Source organism: Agelaius phoeniceus, chromosome 8 (genome assembly GCF_051311805.1).
Source record: "Agelaius phoeniceus isolate bAgePho1 chromosome 8, bAgePho1.hap1, whole genome shotgun sequence".
NCBI lineage: Eukaryota > Metazoa > Chordata > Aves > Passeriformes > Icteridae > Agelaius > Agelaius phoeniceus.
The window spans coordinates 30,678,165-30,704,727 of NC_135272.1; the positions used below are offsets into that span (position 1 = coordinate 30,678,165).

General features: G+C 42.6%; 1 protein-coding gene across 3 annotated transcripts in view; it reads right to left on the reverse strand.

Moving 5' to 3' along the window:
* LOC129124075 (BEN domain-containing protein 5) overlaps nt 1-26,563 on the reverse strand; it is an 883,204-nt gene that overhangs the window by 123,498 nt on the left and 733,143 nt on the right. For all 3 annotated transcript variants that reach the window (XM_054638799.2, XM_077182498.1, XM_077182497.1), the window contains one exon: nt 19,479-19,590. In XM_054638799.2, coding sequence (XP_054494774.2) covers nt 19,479-19,590 — 112 coding nt within the window. The remainder of the gene's footprint in view (nt 1-19,478; nt 19,591-26,563) is intronic.

Consider the following 26,563-nt stretch of genomic DNA (forward strand, 5'->3'; position numbering starts at 1 on the left):
GATGCAGTGAAGGGAGCAGCCCAGCCCATAAGGTCACAGCCCTGCTCATCACCACAGATGAATTTCCCTCTGACATGGAAATCTCTCATTTTATCCTCAGACTTTCTGATAGCAAAGTATAGTCAGTCCAGAAGTGGAGACAAAAAGAAGAAAGAGACTATGGGGAGCAGCCATTTCCATGTGAGAATCCACCCTCCTCAAAGCCAGTGATCAGAGCAGCACTGCCCCTTCTCCAGGACTTGTTCCAGAGAAGAAAATAAACAAGTCAGGGTGCTGGGGTCTGACACAACCACACTGGGAAGCATAGAAAGGAAGGCTGGAATAACCTTATCTCCATCTAAATGATCTCCTGTGTTTACAGCTGCACTACTGCCCAAAAAAATTCAGGGATCACCTGAGACCTGCTCCCTGGGATGCCCCAGCTCAGCTTTCCCGGCTGACAGAGCATGGCAGGATTCAGAGCAAGCCCCTTTCACCTCAGCACAGGGATCTCTTCCTTCCCTAAAAGCTATCAGGACGTGCCTGAGCCACCCAGTGCCCTGGTGCCATTCAGTGGCTGCTGCTTGCATTCAATATTCACATTATCAGCACTAAGGACCAATTTGGGAGCTCCCAAGCTTCCCCCTCACAGAGAATGCAGGAAGAGAGGGCAGTTGCCAGGATATTTATGAAAGGGTGCATGGGACAACTATATCTGTGGAAGGTTAAACAGCCTAATGCATGATATGAGCATCTGTGTCATGAATCAGTGATTAAAGTAAAGCCTCTTTCATCAAAATTCAGCAATCTCAACCATGGTAAATAATAGGCTAATTAGGCATCTGCTCATCCCATGTCCAAAGGGACAGGCCAGTTCCTGGCACAAAGCAAAACATTTGTTGCACCAGTGAAAAGACATTTTCAAGTCTGTGGACCACCTACAGCAGAAGAGATCAGCTCCTTCCTTTGCCAAAGGATGCTCTTCACAAGGAGGAAAGCAAGATCCTCTTCCTGCTGTCAGGGCTTACAAACTGCCCTTGGGTGGCTGAACCCAGCACCTGGTCCAGAGTGAGATGGATGGGGAACTTTGGACTAAATTTTGAAGCACTGATTGATTAGAAAGGATAAAGTGGGGAGCTGGAATGTTCTACCTGCCCAAATGTGTCAGCTACAAGCTTTGAAGTTTACATACAGTTAACAAGGGGACAGAATCTGACCAAATTCCAAAATAGGCAGGTTTGGCCACAACAGTAATTATTTTTCCTTGCACAGACTCGGCCACCCACAACATGCCCAGTACTTCTAGCAGAGGAACATGCTTTATTTGGATCAGGACTGCTCCCCTCCACTCCCATCAAGGTAGGCTCACCTCCCCATTCCCTTTGGCTCTGTAGGTACAGCTTAACACAGGAACTGATGCCTCATGTGCTGTGGTGGGGACAGCAGTGTCCCCACAGCTGGCTGTGGCCCTGGCACCGCTGCAGTGGCCAAATCCATTTGAATGACAGCCAGATTTAAGAGGAGATCTCCTAAGGCTGATTGAAATAACCCCAGGACTGCAAGGATTACATGCCAGTAGGGAGGCTGCAGAACCATCTTTATTCAGAATAAATGCCATTTCTTCCCAAGCACCCTTATCTATCCCTCACACATACCTCTAAGATCCCTTCAAGCAGTGAAGTGCTGCTGCCAGGTGACTGAATACCTGGAGGCCACTTGGCACCAGGCAGCCCCTCAAGCAAAATTTGTCACTAATTTTTCTGCCTGACACACTTTTAAAGACAGACAAGTGGAGTTTTTTGCCTCAAGATTCCTCCTCATATGGCTGGACATTGCAGAGAAGACTGGTCATCCCCTCCTATAATATCAGAAGAATAATCAGCAGCTCCCATGAGTGTAATGAGCTATTTCTTAGAAGGTTTTGTGCTCTCAGCACACCACCTTAATGCCTCAGCAAGGCTCTGTATGCTCTAAAACCAGCCTTGTGCCTGCTGTGGCATTCCCTGGGCTCCTGCATTGCTCCCCCAGGACAGACCAGATTTCCCATGGCAGCTTGCAGCAGACTTCAGAAAGGAAAGTTTTGCTAAATGCAAGATGGTCACGAATAACACAGGGAGTTTAATAACCTGTGTGTTATTTATTTTGCTCCTAAATTCAATCCATGCACTTTATTACATTCAAGGGTGTCAACTCACAAAATATGTCAAGCCTGCTCAGTTATTGCCCAATGTACAGTAAAGCTGTTTTCACTCATATTCCATGAGGTTATTCAAAATGACTTTAAAATGCTTACTGCTACAAGAAGTTCAGGGGAAAGCTAACATCCTCCCTGTGCCCTTCTGTCTCCATTTGTCTGGCTGAATATTTGTCCTTTTGTACCTTCAGCAAAATTTCAGCAAGGTTTTTCATACATATCCTGTCCTGAAAGAGCTGTTTCTGAAAGCCATTACCAGATGCATTTTTAAAGGTATTGAGAACGGGGAGAAAAAAAGTAGATCATCTTAAAAGTATCTTCCTTTTGCAAATACAATTTCTGATGTCAAACTGTTACAGCCAAATTGGCTCTTTCCACATTCTTAGTTTTTAAACATAAGTCACTTTGCCTTCTGAATTTCTGTATCTCACCCTCCTCCTCTCCTTTAATTTTAATGCAAAAGGACTTAGTAGCACTGTGAGAAAAGCTTAGGCTACACAATCAGTTCAAATGAGCAGAGTAAAGTTAAAATAAAAGGAATTTACTGGTACTAAAATAATGAAGCTCAGGGGACATCTAAAGAGCATTCACTTGCTTGCTTACCAGAACTAGTTATTTTGTTTATTAACGTGACAGCCTTTCGTACAGTCAAATAGCTTCACCTGTGCATTACTACAACAACTCTACTACGCTGAAGAAATCCATGGTGAGGTGAAATCTGCACTTAGGAGGAGATAATCCAATATGCCCTGTCTGCAGTCTGTTCTGTCATTTCCAGTCCAAAGCATTAAAATCCTAAAATACCCCATCAAGTCCCAGTGTGCTTCAGGAGGACATTGACTTGGTTATTAACAAAATTAGCTGGGCTACAGAGCCAGTGAGCCCAAGTGCATTTATTTATTTATTCTCTCTACAGGTTGCTGAGCGAGGGTGGCAGCTGGCAGTGCCCTCCATCCAGGCCTGCATCACACAAGCCAGAGCAGGAAAATTCCTACCAGCCCTTGCAGTGAGTGTGCAGGCTCCTGCAGGATGGCTCCCCACAGCTGACTGAGGGGCTGTGCTCCAGTTAGCACAGACCCTCCTGATGCTGGCCAGCCTGCAAAGCCAGATGGCTGCTCCTCCCTGGCATTTTGGGCCTGGGTATACCCAGTGCAGACCACAGCTTTTGGAATGGCCTGGCAAATGGCTCCCAAGCTTTATTTCAAATGCTCCAGCCATCTCCCTGAACTGCAGCACAACTAGATCCAATCATACTTCTGAACTCCACGGGGAAGAGATGCAGATAAATTCCTTTGCAAAATGCATAATCAACAGGAAAACCATGCATAAAACATCCTATAGGTGCAATATATGTATAGACACATACACATAATGCTTTCCCCACTGCTCTCAGTGCACAGATATTAATGGTTCAGGTGACAAATCAATCTGCATGGCTAAAAGCAGTCACAGTGATCATTTACAGCTTCCACTGACTTCAGTCAAAGATTCTAGCACTCTCAAAACAAGACTGAAAACTAAAATAATGCTGCATTGGATGGATTTTGGTGTTTCAGATCTAGCAAGCTGCATTTGAAGTTATTTTCACTAATAACATAAAATCACAATGTCTGATATCCATTTTCATTGCCCTTTCCTATTACAACACTGCTGAAATCAACAAATTCATTTGCAAACACTCTGTCCAGAATCCCAATTTATACAACAGGGGTATATCTAGATTGACTAACACACAGTAACTGCTAAATACTTGGTTTTGCAGAGAACAATCCACTGTAAATAGGCTGGGTTGGAGGGGCTGGTTGCACCACTTCTCCTGGCAACCCATTCCAGATCCCCCTTTCCAAGGGTCTCTAGAGGACAATGAGCATTTACTCCCTCCCTTCCCCTAATCTTGTTAGAGGGTAACCATACCACTTGGAGAATGGAATTAACAGGCTACAACCAGGATGAGATGGGATCAAGCAACCAGCATTTTCCAGCTCTTAAGGAGAAGGAAAAAAGATGAAAACAGTTTTCACTTTAAATCAGCTAATCAATCCTCCACCTTGGACTCTGGGGGAAAAAAACCCAAAAAATCCTGATCTTGTAGTTAATCCTGTTCTTTCACCACAACCCCTTCCCAGCTATGGTGTCAGGCTTTTAAAACAGACTAAAACAGGTCCAAGCATTCTGTCATGGTGAGACATATTCATCATTGCAGAGCTGGAATATTATTTCTTATTTCAAGGGAGCTGGGGGTTTGTGCTAGGAAAATCAAGTACACAGACTTAAATTGTTTTCTAGACAAAAAGCCAACCTCCCCCCAGCAGTATTAGGAGATTCAGCAGTTCCCACTCCTGCAGCTCTGCTTGGAGTTGCTGCAAGTAAAAACTCAGGATCAAAACCTTTTCTCCTGGCTTTTGCTTTCTAGTGAAAACTCCTTGCTGAACTGAACAAGCAAGGAGATGATGAAGTAATTTGCCCAGAGCTGTCAGGCTGGACAACATCCTACCTTCCTCACCCTTCTTACTCCTGGCTCAGGGCAGCTTTAGCCACTTTGATAATTTTTTAAAAGAAATGAATGCTCAGTTATTTGAAAACAGAATTCGTAGGTGGTTTTGCGCACCGTTGTCACTGTGACATATGTTTCCAAACAAGTGAAAATTAGGCTAACCTTTAAACCTTCCTGCATTGCCTGGCAGTCAAAACAAAAATGACAAAAAAATATACTCTAATTTTAGCAGCATCCAAGTGTGACATATGCCAGATTCTGACACATGCCATTTTCCTGAGTCACCAATATGTGGCATCCTGCTGCTCCAGCTTTCACACACTGTGGCTGAGGGATGATGGAATGTGTCTGCTGGTGGCAGTAATAGTCTGGTACCCTTAGCAACATTGGGCAAACTGTGAACCTTTGCTTACATCAGGCCAGATCAATACAGCCATTATCAAGGGACATAAACAGAATAAAAGGCTGTCTCTATTGCATGAGTTAACTGCAGCAAGAGGAGAACATCCAGTTCCTGAAGGGCAGACTCACCAACCAAGCACAGGCAATAACGTTTCCATAGACTACAAGTCATTGGGGAGGATTAAATCTACTCCTGCTGAGATTTAATTCTACAGTGAACCCTTCTTGGGGGAAGTCATAAACCACCACAAATTCCCTAGCAGAAGACCAATACTGAGATGAAGGCAGTTTATTTTCAAAAAATACAAAACAATAGAATAGCTGGACTCAGAACAGAAATAGATTTTTCTTGATGCACATCTAAGTAAACAGCCTTCAAATAGTGCTCTGCTGATGGGGTCTTTTCCAGAGGTGACTACATTTCAGTAGGGCATAAACTGATTCCTAACTTGCATTTAAACTTCACAGGTTTGTCTTCTTGATATAATGAGACAGGACAGGATCCTATTTCAGAGGGTGCTGTTGAAAATCAAAACCTAAATTCAAGATAGTCTCACAGTTAAAAATGGAACTTTGAGGGGTCAGCCCATCAATAAAAAGATTTAAAGCAACAACCTATTTAAAAAATCACATGATAATCCTAGTAGCATTACATATTATGCAGTGTTGATAATTGGGCAAAAGCACCAAAACTACCAAAAACCCCCATTAAATTCTATATATCAACACATATAAAGGGTTGTTGTCTGCCTTGACTAGGAGCTGGCAGTGTCCTTGAGGCCAAGGAGGGCCAGTGGGGTGAGCTTCGACACAAAGAAGGAATTCTGCCCACTGAGCAGGACAGAGCACTGGGACAGGCTAACCAGGGAGGTTATGGATTTCCTTTCCTGGAGATATCCAAGCACCTGGATTTGTTCCTGTGTAACCTGCTCCAGGTGACCCTGCCTTGGAGGGGGCGGGATGATCTCTGGAGGTCCTTCCCAAACCCAAGTGTCCTGTGATTCTATGAACCAAACACAAACACCAGGGTGAAGGAGGGAGCAAACTTGGCACACACATTATTTTGCTGAGCTCCTTTTTCAGCAGTATCAAACACATTGCTGATTTTTCCTTCCTGCTCATATGCTCCATGGTGTGTGTTAACTTAAATTTTGCTTTTTATGCTCAAACAACTCTCTGAATCTCCCAGATATACATTTATGGGAATCAAGGATTATTAGTCTTTGTAATATGATCCCTCCTATGTCTTGAGAAAAAATGAAATAATTTTCAGTATTGTCTCTGAAGGAATCACCCTGGAACACAAACAAGCCCCACAGAAAGGAAGGAGGCAGCTCACACGTTGGAGTATCCCTGGCTTTCAGCATGCTCAGGCAGATTTATCACATAAAGGATGGTCAGATTCTGCAGCTCAGTCCAGCAAAATGACCCAGCTCAGTAATCCAGCTCTACACTGCAGTTTCCTATATATCAGTTCTCAGAAGGTAGATGCACTGAAGAGAAAAATAATTTTTTTAAATTTTTTTTTTTTAAAGAAAAGAATTCGTTTAAAGAAAACCACCTTAGCAGCACAGGAATGGAGTTTTGAAGATATTTAGAGAAAGATTTGATATTCCAGATGCTCTTGTGAGATAAATCCTCTAAGCTCTTTTAGATCAGTCATTTTCTCTAACAGCTAAACCACCAGAAGTTGGGGAAGCTCAGACTTTGATGCCCATTTAGGAAAACCATGATGGATGATATTTAGTACTTTGTAAGTCAGACTAGATTATCACGGTGATTCCTGTCTGCTTTTAAAAACCTATTGATCCACTGGTGTCAGCACTGCAGAAGACAGCAAGCAGAAGCTTTCAAAATACTTTTAAGATGGGGACTATTGCTAACTTTGATGTGGTAAAATTCCAACATCATGATGTATCTCCTGACAAGAAGAAAATTAAACTTCTGTTAATTAATACATTAATTTTAATTGGATTTTTCACAAGGCATATAGTAATCAGATTCTGAAGAGATGACTGAATGCACCCACATAGGAAACATTGGTCTGTCGTGTAGCACTAACTTGAAAGATTTAAGTTGTTAATTCAGTTTTCTTGTCTGAGGAGCCTTTCCAGCAGGTTTGCATATACTGGTCCTCTGGGTTTGGGAGAGTTTCTAAGCATAAACTAGTGAAGGAAGACAGTAAAAAAGCTTTAACAAGAGTAGGAATTAAGTCTTGTTCAAGTGCAGCTTGAGCAATGCTAGGAATAGGTCATATACATCATGGAAACCAGCCATGAAATATAAGAACTTGCAGCCATCCAGAGACTGATTAATGATTCAAATAAGCAATTTCTTTTCATAATTGCACTTAGGGAACATTAGAGACACAGACCCCATTCAACAGCTGAAAATGGGCTCTAGATCAAGAAAACATATGCAAAACTGCAGGGTTGCTGCCTGCAAAAGCCAGCTAGTAATGCTACCAGCATTAAGCCATTTTTTGATGGCTATGAAACTAAAAAAGCAGTTTTTCAGGTTTAAGGAAAACAGCAACTCTGGAAGCAGCTCTGCTTCGTTACAATCCTCACAGGATGAGTTTGCAAAAGGAAAAGATTCTGGCAACTTGAAATCATAAAGGGTATCTATTATATTTTGCAGAAGGGAAAGAGAATTATCCGTTCAGCTCGAGTCACTCACTCTGTAACTAAAACCTATCTGCCTAAATATCCCCACTGGCTCCATTAGTTACCTTCCTTTCAGCTGTGAGGCAGTTGCTCTGTTTTTCTCACAGGATTCCTGTTCTCAGGCATGGGCTCTGGTTGACACAATAAACCAGGCACAAACTGAAAACAAGCAGTGGAGAATCCTGTCTACAGGATTATCTGGGATTACTATTTTGGAATGGCATATGCCAAGAAATCAGTGGGCCTATCCTATACCTCAGTGTATTGTCACAAAGACAATTTAATGGCCTCCCCTGAGGATAATGATCTTTTATCCAGGGAAATCATATGGTATGGAAACGTTTCCCATCAAAACACAGTTTCACTCTTTTTTTCCTCTTTTTTTTTTTGGTTTTTTTTTGTTTGTTTGGTTTTTTTGGTTTTGTTTTGTTTTGTTTTGTTTTTTATGCCACTGCAAAGTACCTCCACTAAAATTCAGATGTCCCCAGGCACCAGAATTAGAGGAATGCAGAGGTACCCAAGGTACACAGGACAGAACAGAGCCCTCTTTTAGGCAGAACAAACACTATTGATTGTTCACAAACCTGATAGTGCCAATCCAGCCACCAAACATCTACTTTAATCAGGGAATAGTACAAGAGGCTGTGTCAGAGGAGCTGTGCTTTCTTTGCCATGCACATGCTCATGAAAGAGCAGCCACACAGATCCCTGGATATGGGCAGCACAGGGTGTTTAAGGAAACAATGCAACAAAGACCAAAAATGAGCACAAAAAGTTCTGATCATCCAAGACAACTTGGATTCTTCACTTCTTTAAAATAATTTGGTTAAAAATTTACCAGTGCTTTTCAGAAATTCAAAATAGGCAACAGGTTGATTGCCTTTATCTTCATGCTCATCCAACCCCCCAAAAAAGGCTAGCAGATGCATAAATTCCACTTTCAAAAATGAAAACTCCCATTAAACCACTGTTATCCATGTTATCTGACTTGTCCCCCATAAAGAGCAGCTCTAATGTGGGAATTCCCTTTAGGCTCCTCACTGTGAGCACCAAAGCAAATAACTCATTTAGCTTTTCTGGAAAGACCTTATTTTCCTTGAGCACTTCTTTTACATCTTGATCATCTATCAACCTTATAGACCTTCAGGCAGGCTTCTTGCCTCTGATGTGTTTGAAAAAGTTTTTATTATTAGTTTTTATGCCTTTAGCAAGTTATTCTTCAAAATTGTTTTTGTCTGCTATTATTATGGGTTTGCATTTAACTTACCAGAGTGTACTGTGGGTTTTTTTTTTTCCTTAGTTCATTTGGGCAAGACTTCAAAGGGTGTCCTTTAAAGCTAATGACCTTCTTCAGTCTAATAATCCCCTTTGCTGACTTCTCATGTAACCTTTTATGAGTTCTGGAGTTTTTCAAATAGGGGTAACACACTCTATAAAGGTAAAGCTACAAAAATGCATCCTACAATGGTGATTTTATATAGCTGCCATGTCACCCCAAAGTGTTATTTTGTTCTGTTTTGCCCTTTTAGCTATTGCTTTTAGATTTCTTTTCCATTTTATGTTGGCCTCCTTTCAGAAGTATGTGCCATTCTAAGGTCTTTTTGCTTTTTCATATGCTACCAGGAATGATGAATTTGAGCATGTTTATATTTATTATTACAGAATGTTTCTATGACAGGTGCATCTTCAATCAAGACTTAATTCTCACTGAGGGACAAATTTAAAAAAAAAAATGCTCTTCTCTTTCAGGCTCTTTGATTTCTTGCTTCCAGAAGATGTCATTTTTAAAGTCTATAAATGTGGTTTCTACATCAATTTTAATCATGACCCTTAATTAGGCTCTGCCATTACATTCTTTGAGTCTTCATTGCTTCTGTGGCAATTCTGAGCATGACAGTAGAGTTGCTTAGTGCTACCATTCCATTTTGGTGTGAAATTTTAATGCACAGAGATTGTGGGATTTTTCAGTACTTGTTGATACAATTCCACTCCCTGCCTTTTTTTTTCCCTTCTTTTCTTTTCTCCTTTTTGCTTCTGATCTTTCTTTGAACTGTAATGTCACTCCTCTGCTGGCTTGGTTTCCTCTGTTATTAGTGTACAATTTTACACTGCTATTCCAGTGCTGCCTGATTGAGATGCTATTATGTCAATATTCTCATTTAAAATCAGCATTTCACTTTACCCATCTTCATTGCATGCACTGGGCTAATTGTCCACTGGCTCTATTACTGCTATCTCACACCAGTAGAATAGCATGAGCAGACATAGTTAGGTCAAACACTTGGCCAGCTGTCTCTAAATCATTTTTGAATACTAAGAGCTCTTTTGTATCAAATAAAAAAGCCCTGGCAGTGACTTTGCCCCTGTGTCTTAAAAGGCAAATGCAATCCCAGGAAAATTGAACAAAGGGCATGGTCCCAACACCTTCTGAAGTGGGGAAAATAAAATGGCTCAGCTCATTCCAGGCGTTTCCACTTGCATCCTGTGAGGAGCCCTGACTCTAAGAAGCTCTGGCAAGAGGCAGCTGGAATTGAGAGCTGCATTGTGCAGGAGCTCATTCTCCTCAGTGCTCAGCAGTTCAAATGCAGGCACTGAAGCAGATTTGGCAGTGACCTTGGCTCTGACCCACTTTATAGAAGCACTTGGGGAAGGAGCAGAAGCAAAGGGGGAGTTTTTCATAAGTGGCTAAAAAAAAATAAATCTCAAACTCCCGTGTCTCGTTGAAAAACTGAGAAGGGGAGGAGAAACATGAAACCAGAATTACTGAGGAGGAGCTTAATGATATCTCCCAGACCCGAGGAAACTCTCAATGCAGCACTGAACATGTCAGCCACTCCCTGATTAATGCTACTTAAAATTAAAAAATCCAAAACCCTCTCTCCCCAATGCAGATGATAAGAGGAATTCAATAGCATCACATCTGTAAGAATTAGAGAATGTATAAGCAGGAAGAGGATGCAACAGAAGGAGAAAAGAATCCATGCTGAACCCCTCTTGTACACTCAGTCCAAGAAAAAAATACATGTATTATATAGAGGGAATGTTTTCCTCCATTGGCAAGGGGTAAATTCTTTGAAGAGATGGCTCTGATTCATCAGCAGGGGGCTGGCAGATGCCCCCAGAAAAATAGAGAACATGGCTCTACGTCTTCAAAAAACTATTTTAGGAGACACTATTTCCTCAGAGGGATATTTGAGTTGTGTTCAGCCCCCTAGGCACATGCCAGGAAAATACAACCATGTTTTGATGGTAGAGAGGATACTAAAGCTTTGATGGATAATATTTTGATCCAAGGTAAAAGAGAGGAGTTTGACTAAAGGCCCTAAAGAGCCATAGAAAGAGGCTGAGATGCTGAGCTAAAACTAAGAAAGCAACACCATAAGTTCCATGTAATAGCAATAAAACACCTGGAAGAGAAGATAAGGTGTACAGTAGATCACTGCAAAGTGCAGGTCATAACTAACATGCCTGCCCCAAACCCACAGCAGCAGCACAGAGATTCCTCAGAGTGCCAAACTCCTGAAAAAACACCCAAAACTGGTTTAGAGCAGTACCAGAAGTACTAAACACAGACACCCCACGCCACAGAATGCAGGAATTAACACAACCTGTGAGAATGTCAGAGTTGAGTAAAGGGACACTTATCTAGAGATATGACAGTGAACCACACATTAATTTGTCTGCAGTGCTTCATGCAGGTGTCTGAGTATCATGGAGAACAGCTCAGATGTGTCAGGTACAAATGAGAACTGGCCATTACTGTGTTGAAAAAAAAGATTTTAGTCACTGGGATTACAACATTTCATTCTTCTTTGTGCTATCAGTTTTACTTGAAACTGTTCCTATTCTAGATAAAAACATTTCCAAAAGGGATAGTAAAAAAACTCCAGTCAACCAAAGAAACTACAACCAGTGTCAGAGATTACCACTATGAAATGATTAGCACAATGACTGAGTACAAACAGAGGGAAATTTGGTAGCTGTAGACACATTTCAGACTTGTTTCCTGGAGACTCTGGAGTATTTGACAAAAATACAGTGGAGCATCATCCAGAGCTAGACTGTGAACATGCAAGTGTGATCAAAACAAAACAAAACCAGCCAAAAAGCCTGTCTAGTTTAGATGAAATGTGATTTATAATTTCAAAATAAAGAAATTTTACTCAGCAAAAAATAAGACTATTAGCACTGGTTGGCCTGAAAAGCACTCCCTTCCTTGACTATCACTTTAACAAGGAGCTCACAGTTACAGGTGGAACTTCATCTAACAGTGTTAATGATTCCTAAAAGTTACCAGAGAAATTATATATTCACTTTTATATATACATTTATATTTATGAAGATTTACATGTTGAAAACAAATCAAAGGGAAGGGATAAAAATCATAGATTAATTGGAGATGAGAAGGAAATCTGTAGAGTTTATTGAGTGTATTCAACTGCCTCAAAAGGGAATTAACTCTATCTTAACCTTTTTCCAATAAATACCTGTCATAAAACCCTCCAGTGGCAAAGATTCAGCATCTCCTGCAAATAATCTGTTCTAGTGTAAAACCAGCTCTGCTATTTGCAAGTTTCTTTGAATATTGTGTGTGTTTAAAGGACTGTGGGAAGAAAGTTGCTGAGATCAGAAGCTGCTTCACCAGGTATAAACATAGAACATATTACTAGATCAAGAGAGAATGTTTACTCCAGGAAGTAAAATTGTTAAAATTTCATGAAAGGAACTGAGGAGTTCTTCTGAACTCTCATAGATAAGATTGCTTATCAGAAAAATGATTGCACACACCACCTTTGCTTCTGTCAGCAGATACCAAATTTATCCTTATTTAACAATGAGTGGATTTTAATGGGAATACTTCTATGCAGCCTGTATGAAGAGAAATGTTAGCTAGAGCATCAGTAACTCTGATTATGCTGGTCCAACAGGAAGGTGTGAAACAGTCAAAATCCACAAGCTTTTGGTGGGTACATCAGACTGCTAAATTACAGCACTGAGAGAAAGGCTGTCCCTGCTACTGTTCAACAAAGAACCAAAATAAGAATGATATTTTCAAAATGCTGAAATTTACACTTCATTCAACAGGGACTTGCAAGAGAGAAGTGGTACAGGGCACTCCTGCAACACCAACAAATGGTACCAACAGGAGCATTGCCATAGCAATGGACACAGGCTATCACAGCTGAACACACACTGCATGAGCAGAGGGGATCCCTCCTCCAGTTTCAGGAGGAGAGAAATAAGAGGCAGCATGTTGGCCATTCTGCCTGAGAAGAACTCAGAGTAGCATATACTATATTATCCCAAGGGTTGTTGGCAGATATGATGCCTGGCAATGACTGTTTTGATATCGGAGTGAAAACCATCAGGTACAAATGACAGCCCAGGATGTCTGATACTCTCTGAGTATCACTTCCTAGTGGGTTGTTAAAATTCAAGATTGAGTTAAAAATGATTATTCACTACTACTGAGTTGTTTAGCAGGAGAAAGAAGTGCAAGAGCTCTGCTAACAGCAAAATGGAGCCAGGTAGTGTGTGATGTTACAGAGCTCATTACCCTGTGTTAATCTGCTCTGACTCCCCACACCAGATGATGCAGACCTCAGCTGATCTGTTTGGCTCCAAGTGAGTTCTGAGCAGCACCAAACCCCAACCCACAGCCTTTCCAAACATTTATTAACATCCAAACTGGCTTCAGCTAGAATGAGAACGAGCTTATAATTTTCCAGTAAAATATTTTCCAGTTTGCTGCTCTGATTTATAACAGGATCAGGGGAGATGATGAGGGAAGAGTTTTTGAAGAGAAAACAATTGCTTGCAGTCATTCAAATGTTAGATTAGAAAATGCTACTTGAGGGCTTATAGCATAAGAAGCCTAAATGTACAGTTTTGATGTGAAAACCTTGCAAAATCTGTTGTTGTACTTTACTTGTCAAATATCCAGTATCACATTGATGGTAATACTAACAACATCATTTCAGGAGATGAGTGGAAGCAGAGCCTCTGAGATTGACACACTTTACAGGACTGACAAAAATAAAATTTATGTCACTCTCCAAGCAAAGCACACACATCTTGGAGACCAGCTGCATATTTCTAAATGTGGAATTGTCTGGTGAAGAATGTGGCACTGCCCAAGGCAGAGAGGACGTGAGGCCACTAAAGCAATGCTGCCATTGGGGATAGTTGCAACCTGCAAAGTACGAGTTCCAAGATTCTAAGCCCGTATTTTGTGACTTAGTTTTCCATAAAAACAGAATGCCTCTCTCAAAATATGGCAGGGATAAGAGAAAAACCAAAAAAATCCTGATTTGTTTCACTGCAAAAGTTGAGGATAATGGGGAAAGTGGGGGGTTGGATGTGCTGCATGTGGAGCTGTCCCACAACACCACGGCTCCTGCACAGTCACAACTCCTCTCCTTGACTGTACACTCCAAATGGTGCTACTGGAGGTCTAGAAAAGATGTATGCTGAACAAGAGCATTGGCAGTGGGTGGCTTAAATGGTGCCTGAAACAGAGCAGCACGAAGATGGGCACTGATGGAGGGACTTCATCAACACCAACACCCAAACTGCATCTTGGAAACAGCTGGGAAGTGACCTGGATGGTAAAAACACCTGCTGAACCTTCTGACAGCAATGAAAACACAGAACCAGAATGGCAGAACCAGGACGTGGAAAGGAAATCTGTGAGCACAGCCAGGGGAAAAAGATTGTACTCCTTGGCAGTGGGAAAACCTAGAGAAACCACCTGGCTGGGCTGGACAGTACAGGCAGCCCTGACAAGGGAGACAATGTGGTTCCCTTCATCTGGGAGCTCACCTGCTTCACACAGCACTCAACCTTCACCTGTTTGCTGTTATCAGGGCTTGTCAGCCACAAGCTGGAACTCAGAGATCAGGCCTTTCTCCCCAGAACAAGCTCTCTCTGCTGTCTTCCTGCAGCAGTGAGGTGCAGGATGTTCTGAGGGTATTCAGTCCTAGGAGGACATCCATCAGCCTCTAAAGAAGGGTCTGAGGAGAGCTGGTAACACAAACCCAGAGGTCTGTATGTTTAATAACTTTGGAAGAAAGCAAATATATTCTCTTTCTGAAGAGGAACACCATCATCTGCTGAAGAATCCAGTTACATTGACTTACCAGCCTAATTCCCCTGTACTGCTTGCCCACTCAAACCTACCTGGATCAAAAGCTGGGCCTCCTCAGAGACACAGGAAGATTGGAAAATGATGATTTTGTTCAAATCTGAGCCTGCACACAGGATCTTAAAAAAAAAAATCCTCAAAAACATAAAAGTTGTCAGTCACCCTCAAATAGCAACCCTCCCCATGCCTACAGTATTGTGTTTACTCATCCTGTCTTATTACTAATGCTGCTGTCAGCAGGTACCCCCAAAGCCCACAGGCTCCTTCCCTCCCTCTTTCCTGTCCTCAGCAATTGCAGATTGCCATCCTCTATCAGCTAATTCATCAGCCCTTGTGGCAGATGTCTGTGTGGTGGATCTAAAGGTTGCAGCCCAGCAGATGATTCAAGAGTTTAGCATGCTGGGACTTTCATTTTGCATAGAAAATTTTCACCCAGAATAGTATTAAAAGTATGCGACATCAAGCACTCCAAAGTCAGGGATGGATAAAGAAAGGTCAGCTTTGCAGAAATAATTTAAATTTTAGTACATATGTGCATGACAAAGGAGATGCTAATTAAGGGGCACATCCCTTAAGTGGTAAGTTGTTTTTTTTCAGTTTTGGATGGGTCTCTGGCTCACTCAGGGCACAAGGTGAACAGCATCTAGCAAAGGAATCATTTGCTTGTAGGACTCCAGCTTCAATTCAACAGGAGGTGGAAAACAGGCAGAACAGAAGAAATACAGAAGAAAGAACACAAAGTCCAGTGTTGCAGTGAGAGTGCCTGGGAGCCCTGTGTCTGCATTTTCACCTGGGAGGAGCAAATTACTTGAAGCAGATTCATCCCAAATGGTCAGTCACAGCCTATTCCTCGTCTCTTAGGTCCTAGGAGGACCAAAGGACAGAAACTGTCTATCCCAATCTTCCTTGCAGAAGGCAAGGGGTAGATACCAGACAGTGAAGGTATCAGTCTTTGCTGAATGACAGGAAACAAATCTGATCCCAGGCACCTTAAACCATCTATCACAAATGAGTAGGTGTGATCATAACTGCTTCCTATACACACAAGGATGAAACATTTGTCTCTCACAGGGGTCCCTCCCCCAAAATAATCCACAGTTCTGTAGTGCTCCCAGGGTATAGCAGTGAGCAGAACAAAAGAGCCTACGAGGAGATGAACAGTTCCATCTTCAGAGCAGGATCTGCACAGGGCACAGTAAACACAGGACAATGCTGCACAATGAACACTGAAGGTAAAACACTGAGTAGCTGCTTAGTGTGTGGGAGTTTTCCTTTGGAGAACTTGGTGAGGGAGAGGTCTAGAAGGGAGAATCACAGCAGCCCCTGAGAGAAAAGGCCATATCACAATGCTCATGGCAAGGGGGCTGAGCTGGCAGTAAGTGCACTCACTAAATCTGTTTTTAAAGGGTGCTGGAATGGCTCACATGCTTTAACAAACTGCAAACATGTTGGTTTAAACAATATATTCATGCTCTGAGATCATTCTGCTACCTGCTCCAGCACAGACAGGGAAACCATCAACAGGTATCATCTGGTGGAGTGGTGGGAAGACATTGCTTGCTCATGTATGGGCAGGCAAAGGGCTTGGGAACAGAAATATCCCCAGCCAGCAGCACATATCTGGAGGAGACTATCACTTCAGTCTCATCTGCAAGACTGATACCACTAGAAACAGCTGAGAACAACCCCTCACTCCATGCAGGTCAACATGATGGCACTGATCATCAGAGTTACTGTGTCAAAATCAGTGGAATGGAGATCAAAAGCTTCCTATTGTTTCTCATTTCTCAACCCACCCATTCCCTCCCAAGGGCAATATGATCCTTAAGGAATCTGAAACACTTTAAAAAGAAAATAAAATAAGCACACTTCGTAAAACCCAGAAGAACAGTGAACCACAAGTGCTTTGGATTATTTTTATACAGTACCTACAGCAAACACTCAGCCTTGGAACACTCAGTGCTGGAATCACTGTAGCTGTGGCATTGTGCATGTGCCTCATACCCACTTCACTTATTTCTGTGTCACTCATCCTCCCTGCTCCAGAATGAACTTTTTTTCAAAGGAAAGAGCTTATCTCCCATACTGCAGAGCTGAGGAAAAATCCTCCTATGCAGCAATATTTAAAACATGGTTTTATGGTCTTATGGCAGCTAATTTTCCTTAAGTGATTTAAGGGAATGAATACATCTAAAAGTCCTGCACTGAGCTGTTCTGCAATGCCAACATGAAGCCAAACTTCCCCTTGCTTTAAACAATCCAGTCTTCTGTGGACAGCCCTTCACAGCAGATCTTGTCTGCAATGGGAGGGATGAAGGTTTTTATTTTTTTATTACATAATTTCTCAGGGAATTGGGTTTTGCATTTAACTTCATTTTCCCCAGTGTGGGAAGACTTTAGATGGGGAGAGGGTGGCAGGACAGATGTGTTCAAACGCAAAATGCCTGATGTGACACAGTTTGACACCAGCTCTGCTGCAGCAGGTCACCTGTGCATGCAGCCAGCCATCCATCATGTAATAGTCATCTCAAAGTAACATTCTACCCCTGAAAAGCACCTAAAATTTTTAGCTGCCTGAAGGGATTCAAAGCAGGTTTTATTCTGGCACTCTGTCTTAACTCAGTAAGAGCAGTCACTGCTAAATGGGATGGTGCATGGACAGTCCCATGGCACCTGGCTTGTCTCCCTCCCCCTTTTGTCCCAGCACTTTGGGTATGGTCTTTTCATACCAATATTACTGGGATCACAGGGACTAAGAATCTGATATTTCCTGAAAATAACAGTAATCCCATATACTGCATTGTATTGCTGAGCATTCCTGATACTGCCAGGAAGGCTGGTGTTGACAAGGCCAGACAAGAAGGTTTTTTTGGTGGGTAGCTAATTCACTAAGAAATGGAATTCTGAACAGCAACCTGAACTTTGCTGCGACTTTAATAAAAAAAAATTCTAAAAAAGTACTTAAAAAAAATTAAATAACCTTGAAAATTAAATGGTTAAAAGAGTCCCTTTTCTTTCCCTCATAAAGAAATTAACTGGAACTGGTTCATCTCAGGTTGATCACTGGGGAGAGTGGGAGTCAGAAAGATGGAGGAAAAAAAAATAATTTCCATTTCAGATCAGCTCTCACCAAACAATTCTTTTGATTTTTCATTTTAGTCACCAAAGCAAATTAATTCATTCTTCACACACAGGACAGCTGGAAGCTACCAGAATTTTCAAAGATTCCTTAGAATGGGATGAAGCTGAAAAGAACTTCCCCCTGTATCCAAGAATAGCTTTACTTTACTGACAGTGACTTTTAATATTGCCAGGATTTGTTGCCTTACTGGCTACAAGCACTTCCCTACATCCAGCTTTCTTGTAATGTTTAAAGACCTCTTCATTCTTGGAAAAAACCTCTTCTTAAAGCAATCTGCATGCTCACTCCATTATCTAGAACAAAAATTATCTTTCTGTTTGGGGTAGAAAACAGAGGAAAGACCAGGCTGGCTCCAAAGCTCCTTTCTGGGCCTTTCCATCATTATCATCATCGCTTTAATAGAGCTCAGGAGCCTTGGTCAGAGGCACAATGCACAGTGCAAGGTGCTGCAGAAACTGAATAGAAAGACAAATTCTGTGCCAAACAATTAGTGGGCTAAGAAAAATATTTTTCATGCAATTGGATTCCAGTCCATATGTAACGATCTTATCTATTAACCTATCTTCCTTGTACCTAAAAACTCCTCTGTACAGGTATTACTGGAAGATAAAAAGTCTAATTAAGATGTATTGGGAAAGCCAGGAGTTAAATTAAAGGAGGTCTTATCCTCTACATGATGTAGCCAGGGGTAAGAATCCTCTTTCTTTATTAGCAAGGGTAGCCAGGTTCTTTTTCCCAGAAACAAAAAGGAAAGAAAGAAAAAACAAAAGGAAAAATTAGCAAAACTTCAGGGACCTAAAGATTCAAATTCCCTCTCCATTGTGAGAAGCAAAAAGAAAAGACAAATACCAGGAATCCTATAATGAAAAAAATAATAATCTATAAAATCTCCTCTTATTTTTTGGTAGTGATTTTTTCCTACCCATATCCATTTTTTTTTCCCAGCAGTTTTTCTTAGGTGCCACGTTCAATAATCCTTCCGCGCTTTGATGTCAAACATTCAATAGCTGTCTGCCTCCCTCCCACTCCTCTTCTCCATATTCTCCTCAATCCATCTCCTCTGATTAGCTAAGATTTCACCTTCAGGAACACCTCTGCCTCTCTGAGCGAGCATGAGTGTGTTCATGTGTCTTTATATAATATTTGCAAACATTCTCTCCCTCCTGCCCCGCACACCACACAGCCACCACCGCCAGAGCCCCGGATTAAGCCTTGCTGCCATTCCCTAATTCAATTTGGGGGGCCTGCTGTTTTGAATCCTGCTCCGAGCAGCTCAACTGAATTCAGGCCCAGCTTTCAGAATTATTTCATAGTTAATCTGAGCTGAACATCATTCCGTGCGCTTTCCCCACTTCTGGTGCTTCCTGTGGCAAAGGCCCGGCTGTTCCCTGATCTCCTGCGGTGGAGGGGTGGCTCCCCCAGCACAAGGGGGGCTCAGCAGCTCTGTGCCCACTCACCGGGTTGTTGTACATGTCGATGATGAGCTCCTTCACTCCGTGCAGGGTGGGGTGAGCCCACGGAGAGGGATTGGCCCAGTGCCGGTTCAGATCGAACCCCAGCAGGGAGCACCTGCACACACACACACACACAAAAAACAGACACTAAAGAACCAGACATAGACTTGGCAGGGCTGTGGCCTTTCCTCAGATCTGCTGCAGAATTAGGGTTATATTCTGTGGCTGAAGTAGTTAAATGTTGTTCTCATGGGGGAAACAAAGCAAACCCTCCCCTGAGGAGAGCCTGCAGCAATGGCACCTTTCAGAAATAACATGGCCAGCAGAATATCAACAGGAACAGCTCTGGCATGCAGCCTCCTTCCCCTCCACAGCCTGTGCTCACTGCATCCTTTGCCTTTTCCCAGTCTGGCAGGCTGGCACTGGAGCAGCCTTGCCTGACCTTGGGGTTCCCTTCTCTTTGGAGCTCTGGCTGAGGGTGTGCAGCTGTGAGGGTGATTCACACACTGCACCACCAAACTGGACCTTCAGCCTGTCCTCAGCCAGGCTCTGACTCAGCAGGGCTCTTCAGAGCGTTGTAATCAATGGCCATTAGGTTTGTGCTTAAGGGATTTAAAGCATGAATGTCATTGTTCCACTAACCCAGGGCCTCTGTCTCTTCCCCTCCTGCAATTGCCTACACAAAAGTTGGCCAACCAAACCAACAAGTTAAAATGCTTATTGGCCATCACACCCTGTAGGCATTGGAGCATGGATGCCACCTTGGCTTCTCCTTCCTGCCCTGGCTCAGATCCCTCCCAGGACACTGTCCTGACTTGGATTGTCCTGCTCACAGCCCCAAAGAGTACCATCCAAATTCTTTGTGAGGCCTCACTGAAACTCAGGAGGCTGCCAATAAGAGTGAGCACTAAAACTGAAAATTTGAATTTTTAAAAAGAAATTAGAAAGCTGGAAGTGGCACAAGTAGGAGAAGGAGGAAATCAGGTCCCTTGCCTGCTGCAAAGATCACCTAGAAAACATTTGGCTACTGATACAGGCAGGAAGAGAACTGTGTCATCTCCAGCTAAGCTTGGGATGAGTTGGGTAAATTCTTGCTCAGGAATTCTGTAGAAGATCATACAAATAATAGAAGCCCAGGTAGAGATGCAACTTCTTCTACAGTTAAAACAAACAAACAAAAAAAATCAACCTTGCTGCTAAGCCTTAAATCTTCTTGAGAAAAGAAGAGCTTTCATTGATCCCGTGTCTATTACAAGAATGTCTGTTCAGCCTTAATCTTTTAAACACACCTATGCAAACAAGAGATTCACTCCTGCAGTGCTATCCCCTGACAAAAAAAAAAAAAAAATCTAAGAATCTGAAGACCCAAAGTATAGGTTTAATTGGCAAAGAGAAAGGAAAATAAAACTAACAGAGGTGAAATACTTAAAAAAGTGAGGGGAGTAAACCAGAGGATGAAATTCATTTCCAAACCTGATGAATAAATGTTTTCCTATGAACCAAAGGATACAAAATTAATGTGACATTCTTTTGTAAAAATTCCTATGGGTATCTAAGCAAGCAGGAGCTGCTTTGCTCCTTGGGCTGACACAACCCACCCATCAGCTCTCTGGCAGCTCAAACACCCAAGTGCAGCTCTGCAGCTCCATCACTGCTGCCCTGGGGGCTTGCTGGGGTGCAGAAGCCACCTCCTTGTCCTGGTAGCCACTTCTCTGCTCGTATAGAAACCAGATGGATTTTTTTTTCCTGGACATTTTAAACAACTACAATTCCACAGACAACTCAGAAAGTTGCTGCCATCCCACTGTACAGCATATTGTGTCAAATTTCTCTCTCTCTCTTCTCTTTGTCTGCATGTAAACTCTCTGCACTCAGCTCTCCTAAATCCTATCTGCTTTTGAACTCATAGACATTAATAAAAACCTGAAGTACTTCCAGAGACGTAGGTGGAATTAGACCAGGATAAGACTGGCAGAAGAGCAGAATGAGAAGAATGAGTTTTTCATTTAATAAAAGCAGAAACTGCCACGAGTTTTACTGTATTTTGGCACAGTTTCCAAGAAAACAACATCCTTACTGTAGAAAAACTTTCTTAAGAGCTCAGAATCTGAACCTATATTTATATAGTTAATATGTCACATTTACATTTTCTTTTAATAATATTTAACACTAGAGAAAATGAGCACACCATCAATATTAAATTTGGGGGTTGGGACTTTTGGGATAACTTTATCTAAGTCATCCCCATAGAGAAAAGAGGTAAGCAATACCTAATTTTTATAAGATCCTAAGTAAGACATTGCAATTTGCAGTATTTGGATGTGTCAGGAATGTCTGGTAAGAGATGAATCTCGTAGTTCATTTAAAACAACAAGAACAGTTGAAAATAGTTGTCTTTACTTGAAAAGACTTTATAAACAGAAGGAAGCAATGCTTAACAAACAAGTTATTCATTTGGGAAGCTCCTCTGAGCTCTGTTTAATAGGAATCCAAATTAATTTCCAAATATCATTTAGCTAGTCTTTGATGTGGTATATCACATATTTATCAATGTAACAACAATTAATTAACTTTCTGATGTAGGCATTACTATTTCTCTCCAGTCTGGAAACAGTGTAATATTTCCTCCCCGCCTCCACTTTTCAAGTCTTTTTTCTTTCCTTTTTGCCTAAAGACAAATTTGTATCTACCACAGCCTCTCTTTATTCATCTGCTGCAAACTTGTGGCCTCTCTAAGGAAACATCAAGTTGTGTTCCTTGGTACTTCAGATTTGATTATTGACTCCATTACATGTAGAGCTGTCTCCCAGAGCTCACGTATATCAGGACATGGCCAAAACACACGGCGAGCTTCTCCCACGTGCCCATTACAGATCCTGCATTCATTTTATTATCTTGCTCCCAGCTGATGTCATCTCCCTCATGGCTAATGCCTCCAATGCAAGAGCTTCAACAGGATAACTTTAAAATTGCATCTTGCACTGTTTTTTAATTCGTCCTCCCTGTCTTAAACCAGCTAATTTCTGGAGCACTTTGCTGCTGGTTCCACTGCTTAACTCTTTGCCTGCAGCTTCAAACACTGGGTAGGCAAAGTAGAAATACAGATATGCTCTGGGAAGAGCATCTCCATGGTGGGAAACAAGTGTGTCCTAAAATAATACATAATCTCTCAATATTTGAGACCAGTTCTTTTGCTCAGGGGGCAAGAGTTGTCATTTGTGTCAATGAACTTCCTCACATGGCTCTAAGTGTTCCCCTAATTTAGAAAGTGCCTCCAAATCTGCCCTATGCAGATTAGATTTATTTTGTGCTGTAAATAAACTAATGTGTTCAGTATAAAATTAACAAGGGGGAAAAAACCCCTAAATTATATCAAAGAACTGCTTAAGGATGCTCTTAGGAGGAGGACCCAGAAGACAAAAAATCAGGAAACATTATGGACTCCAAGAGGTACAAAGGGAGACAAAACCAGCTTCCAAATTAGTGAGGGTTGGACCAAGGGCACTAGAGGATATCCCAATCCAAGAGCATTAATGACCATGCCCATGAATGCTCTTATGAATGTGGCAGGTCACAATCCCACAGAGCCTGATGAGAATGAGGTGCTGGCACAGACTCTCCCAGGTTAGGAAAAAACACAGTCAGAATAGATAGCTACAAGCAAACTAGCAGCCTGCACCTATTACCTGATCTTGGTCTTCATTCCCACTGTAAAAACCTAGGATTTGGTCACATAGTCATTGCAGGAAACAATGACATGTATTTAATTTAAAGCATTTAAGCTGATAACCATTGTTTGAATTTTGGATTATGCTTGCCATAGTTTGCTAGATATACAGACCACATGCTGTGCTTCTGCTTCGTGACTGAATGTTCATTTAAATCAGGTTCTGTGAATATTCTTGTTGAATTAGAATTTGTGTTTCACCAATGTTTTGCAGCCTTTTCCTAAAATTTCTCTTTTCTGTAAGTAGATAAATTTATTACAGTGTTTATAAATTTACATAAACACAGTGCAAATTCAGTCAAAGCAAATGAGTTTCAAAATTGCACTGGAAACTGAAACATTTTGCAGTATTCATCCCTCCCTACTTGGGAGGCAGCCAGATCTGAAGAGGTTACCAGCTCAACTCAGTAAAACCAAAGATGTTCAGACCAGCACCCAGCTTGCTGGGCAGTTCTCTGGACAGAAACCCTCTCTGGGACTGGACTCATCACTGCTTTTAAGGATTTCTTATGCAGCTGCTTTAGTGACAGCATCCTGAGGAAGGATTTAGTACCAAGGCCCATGCTGGGTTTATTTTTCAGGGCTTCTTCCTATTCTTTCAGGAAGAAGAAAGAATCTCTTCTTCCTGGAATCCCCAAGTTATAGAAACCTCCAGGAACTCTGCCTTCCTTTACCTTCAGTTCCCCCTGCCCTGCTCGTTTTTCCTGCCATGTGAGCCTAAATCTCTCCCTTACAGACCCATTTCCACAAGGTGAGATACGGAGAATAATGGAGAAAAGGAGCTAAAGAAATCCTTTTTCACGCCATGTGATTTATTGCAAAGAGAACTGCGCACCCTTCCCTCCAGCTTTGTGAGGCTGCGTTGGTTCATTGGATCAGCACCGGGTGAATCTCCAGATAATCTCCACACTCACAAAGCCAGGGAGCTCCAGCCCACTCGTGGCACCACCAGCAGGGTCAGGGTTTGGGGCTGGGAGGGCAGAGAGGAAGGGGGAGCGCTGTTTTCCTCCCTGCCAGTGCACTGGGAGGGCAGACAGGGGGCAGCTGGTCCCTCTGTCCCTCACAGGCAGTGGCAGCAGGCACTGCCATGGGGGATGGCAGGAGCAGGGATGGCAGGAGTAGGGAGCAAAGGCGAGGGCAGCACGCACAAGGTTTGCTTCTTTTCACAGATATCACCTCAAAACTGGTATGGTCTGTTTTACAAATCAGCTCCACACCTGCCAGCCAAGTCAGGTCTTCATTAGTGTGTGTTTCACCGTCTGGGGGCTTGGGGTTTGCCATTTTTGCATTTGCCTATTATTCATTAAAAAGGACTCACTCAAGCCCACATATTCTAAAGCAATTAGGTAGCAAGACATCCTAACGCTCCAGCTACAGAGAACCCCTGCTCTGAAAGCTCTCTCCTCCTCCCCAGCTTTCTGCATTTTTAATTTCGAGCTCTGGAAACCTTCACAAAGGCTATTTAACAGAGGCACTGCAGTGTGCTCCAGGCAGAGAGCAGCATTAGCTGGCAGAGACCACACGGTGGAGTAGATGTTTGCAGAATGAGCTCTGCCGGGTGTACTGACATAATTTTAAATCGTACATGACGGTTAAAGATGTGTTTCTCCATTTTCTGTGTAAACAATGTTAAATAAGAATAAACACAAAGGGATATTTTCTCCTTCTGATGAATACATGCATTTTTCAGGGCTGGTAAGAGGTGTCACAGGCACACACACCAAGGAAGACACACGTCCCCTTCTGACACAGGCACACTCTGATCTTCAGGATATGTCTCAATTCTTGCATTAACCCTCCTTACACACCCCAGGTAATGCCAGAAGGATTCGTGGGCACAAAGCAGCGTGCTGGAAATAAAAACCCATCCTGCAGGTAGGAGAACTCCACCCTGTGAGTGTGCCTGGTGTGTCAGAGGGTGAGATCCCCTCCCTAGAGCAGCTCACCCCAGCAGCTGTCCCAGGACTCTGTATTTTCACATCTGCATCGTGCCCAGCCCAATTTTCAGTGGTACAAGGTTTCCAGCACTTCCCCTGGGATGCGAGCCCAGCTTAGCAAAGCTGTCCCCTAGGAAGAGCCTGTGCCCATGTGTGGATCTCTCCCAATGACCCTGCAGGAGCCAGTCCCATCTGCCCTGCCCTGGGAGGGCTTTCTCAGGCTCCTGCTCCCAGCTGGATCTGAGTCACTGCCATGCCAGTCTTGGGCACTCAGGTGTTTTAAACAAGCTGATGGCAACACCTACAGTGCTTCCATTTTAAAGCCTGATTCATTGTTTGGCCTTTTCAAAACCAAACACATCACTGACTTAATGACACAGGAGACAGGTTTTTTTCCAACTTTTGGATCCCAAAATATTTCCACTGTAGGCACAGGGCCTTCAGAGCTCTCACATATGTAGCCCATAATGCAGTATTACATAAACTTTTCTGATGTTGTCCAAAAGCCCCTTGCTCATGGATCACTGAGAAAAAGAATTTTAACATGTGCTTAATTTACTGGACTCCCACCCTGTGAACAAGTCAAACTCCTCTAGGCCCTCCTGTCCTATCTACTTGACTTCCCCACAATGTCCTAACAAATGTTTCCCTTCAGATAAGCAACCCTTCTTTAAAACATTTGTATTTTTTGTTGGTCTGTCTACATTTCTGGAGGGGCAAGTTGGGTGAAAATAAGTGTTTCATCATCACAGTGGTTCACTTCTGGAGACATGGCTGCTCTTGAATTGTGCTCTTGTTCCCACTTCTGGCCTTCCTCAGGCTGTGCAAACAGACACACAACACATCTCAGAATTGTTAGGGAATACTCCAGCTGTTATAGGATGGTATAACTCCATATTACACATCTCCTGTCCTGCCTGGCACACAAATCTGGAATTCTACTCACTTCTAGGAAGGAGTGAAGACACATCCTGCTCCCTGCAGACCAGCATGAGAGGAACACCCCCAGAAGATGGTTCAGCTCTTACCACCAGACCCATTACACACAGAGAGCTGCCCTCAAAGGAGCCAACCTTAATGTCACAATGCTGAGCTCTTAAACTTAGGACATTGCACAGGTCCACAGAGCCTTCCTTCAGCCCTGTGCTTGTCACTGTTGTGGCACAGCCTTTAACTGCAGGAGCACAGGGTGCTTTTCCACAGGCTCTCACTTTATTCTGTCACAGGATCCTCACGGGTCATTCATGAGTGGGCTATTCAGTATTTTGGCTTTTCCTTATTGTTCAAAATGCAACCCTATGCTGCTGCTTACTGCATGCTACTCAAAGCCTGCTCCAAGGACAGAGCTATTCAGCTCTTCATGGCTTTTCTAAAGTGCTCAGCACTGCAGGAGACAGCTGCTTTATAAGCACTGATGGACTAAT